The 2647-nt window shown below is 44.8% G+C and overlaps 1 protein-coding gene across 1 annotated transcript; it reads right to left on the minus strand.

The window, feature by feature from the left end:
- Positions 1-1365: 1365 nt before the first annotated feature.
- Positions 1366-2310, minus strand: LOC105810307 (olfactory receptor 149-like). Its single transcript, XM_012644268.1, has one exon. It carries the CDS (start codon positions 2308-2310, stop codon positions 1366-1368), a length of 945 nt encoding a protein of 314 aa, XP_012499722.1.
- Positions 2311-2647: the final 337 nt, after the last annotated feature.

The following is a 2647-nucleotide window of genomic DNA, read 5'->3' on the forward strand; positions in this document are numbered from 1 at the left end:
CAAGGTGTAAGAAAAGATCTTCAGAGTGGACTCAGAGAGGTTTGAGAAGTGTTTGGGATACACTAAATTTGAAATAACTTTGAGATGTACTTCCAGATTCACTATTAGGATTTCGTTTGCTGAAAAATTAAAAAAAAAATGGCATTTAGATGGTTTGTATAAACTTAAGAGTAGTGAATAGGGAAAGTTTGTCTCCCTTCCAGGAGCTGTGCAGGCTAAGTCCAGGAACTGGAGGCACAGATATAAGGTTTCTGATTTGTTCTGGAAGGTTTATTGGCTGCTCTCTGATTCCGAGAAGTGGGGACAAGAGAAGAGCTCTGATATCTGCCTCTGCCCTCTCCTCTTCCATGGCCCTCTTCCCAATGTCTTTTCCTCTTTACATCACTGTTTGTGCAAACTTCACAGGAACTATACTTCCCAACCATGATAGGATTCTTAATGAATTCAGTCATGAAAATAATAGCGCACTGTATTGAAATAGCACATTTCTCATTCTTAGCATATTTCAGCCAAAAAATAAAGAATTGTAAGAAGGATGACCAAAGTCAAACTCTTTCCATAAACAACAGAAGTCAAGAACACACAGCAATGACAGCTTGTACCTAGTACTTCCCCCTGGTTGTACTGAGCAAGACAAAGCAAAGTCCAGACTTTCTAACACAGAATCACAGCACAGTCACTACTCCATGGGTTCCCCCACCTACCTTCTCTTCTGACTCACACGCTGCCTGTTCACAGCCAGGGCCTATTTCCAGGTCTAAGCCCAGTGGGCAGGGTTTGGAAGTGATACAGGCACTCTGGTACCTCTGCTTTGCCTATAAGGGACTGCCTCAGGTCCTGGCCAGAAGTCTTTCTCTTTGTACATCTCTATGGTGTAGAAGTAACAGGATGCCATTTGAAGCTATGGAGATGCACTCCTCCCACTTTTTCACAAACTCTGAGAACAATAAGATGAAGGTTTATCCAATGCAGCCATTTGAGGCTACAATAATGCAGCCAAGATAAAGGTGTGTCATGATGGGGGTACAGAAATAGGAGGGGATGGAGGAGGATGAAGAAAATACATATTGAGAAGCAGAAGGTCCAGGTTGTTCTGCGCACTGGGAAGAGTCCCATCCCTCCATCTTGAGCAGTACCATGTCCTCAAGAGAACACAGGTCCCAGAGTCAGAAAATCAGCCCTAGAGTCTTCATTCCACCATTCACTCCTTACATTTCCTTGGACAAGTTACTTTTAACTCTTCGAGTTTTAGTTCCCATGTTAGAAAATGGAGATAATAATAATACCTGTGTTCTCAATCTCAAAAATATTTGTGAGAATAAAAATGTTTTCTACACTACAAAATGTGGTTGAAATGTTAGTTACTTAACTGTCTCTACAACTGCTCAGCAGGAAGACCAGTTGATATAGAACCTTCCTCAGTGATGATTTCACCTCCTTGTTCCTGAGGCTGTAGATCAAGGGGTTCAACATAGGGGTTACCAGGTTATTCAGGATCTGAACAGTTGCATCCAGCCAGGGGCTTGGGGTTGGCCTCAGGTATATGAGGACCACTGGCATGTAGAAAAGTAGGATGGCAGTGAGGTGGGCGCTGCAGGTGGAGAAAGCGCGACGTCGGCCCTCTGCAGAGCGGATCTGCAGGATGGAGCAGACGATGCGACTGTAGGAGGTGAGAATGAGAAGGAAACAGCTGAGGGGCATGAGGCCCACACTGATGAACCCCACCATCTCCAGGGCTGAGGTATCGGCACAAGCCAGCTTCAGCATCACTGGGATATCGCAGAAGTAATAGTCCACCTCATCGGGGCCACAGTAGGGCAATTGGAAGGTGAGAGTGGTGAGAAAGGTGGCCTGAATGCAGCCAAAAAATGAGGTCCCCATGGCTAGAATGGCACACACTGTGTGGCTCATGATGACGGTGTAGCGTAGAGGGTGACATATGGCAACAAAGCGGTCATAGGCCATCACCGTGTAGAGGAAACACTCAGTACAGCCCAGGAAATGGTAGAAGAAGAGCTGGGACACACAGCCTGCGTAGGAGATGGTGCGGCTGTTCCCTGAGAGGTAGAACAGCATCTTAGGGGAACTGACAGAAGGGAAAAATATGTCAAAAACAGACAGCTTGCACAGGAAGAAGTACATGGGAGTGTGAAGCCGAGTGGAGGAGACAATAGCCAGTAGGATGAGCAGGTTCCCCATAAGGGTGAAGATGTAGAAGGACAAAAACAAAACAAAGAGCATTGTCTCCAGACCCTCTGTGTGTGGGATGCCCAGCAGGATAAATTCAGTCACCACTGAGAGATTCCTCATAGCAGTGAGAAAGTTCAGCCTTGAAACCCTAGGGACTCCAGACACCAAAGTCCAAACACCAACGTCAGATTATCAAGCTTTTTGCCGATGAGTGCAATGGGTATGATTTTAACAAGCAACAACCTACTTTCTTTTGAAGAGGAAAAGTGAGATCTTTGTAAAAATATCGGTAGTAAGTTCCTATTTCACAATCACAATCTGTTCATCTCATGGAGTGAATGTTTTATAAAGGCAGATGCTTGACCTCTATAGCAAGATTGGAAGTTTAGAGGCATTCAGAGCCTTCTCAAGTTAGAAACCTTTTTATCATGGATTGATTCTCTTTGAGCACATTCAT

This window comes from Propithecus coquereli, unplaced genomic scaffold (assembly GCF_000956105.1).
Source record: "Propithecus coquereli isolate 6110/MARCELLA unplaced genomic scaffold, Pcoq_1.0 Scaffold209, whole genome shotgun sequence".
NCBI lineage: Eukaryota > Metazoa > Chordata > Mammalia > Primates > Indriidae > Propithecus > Propithecus coquereli.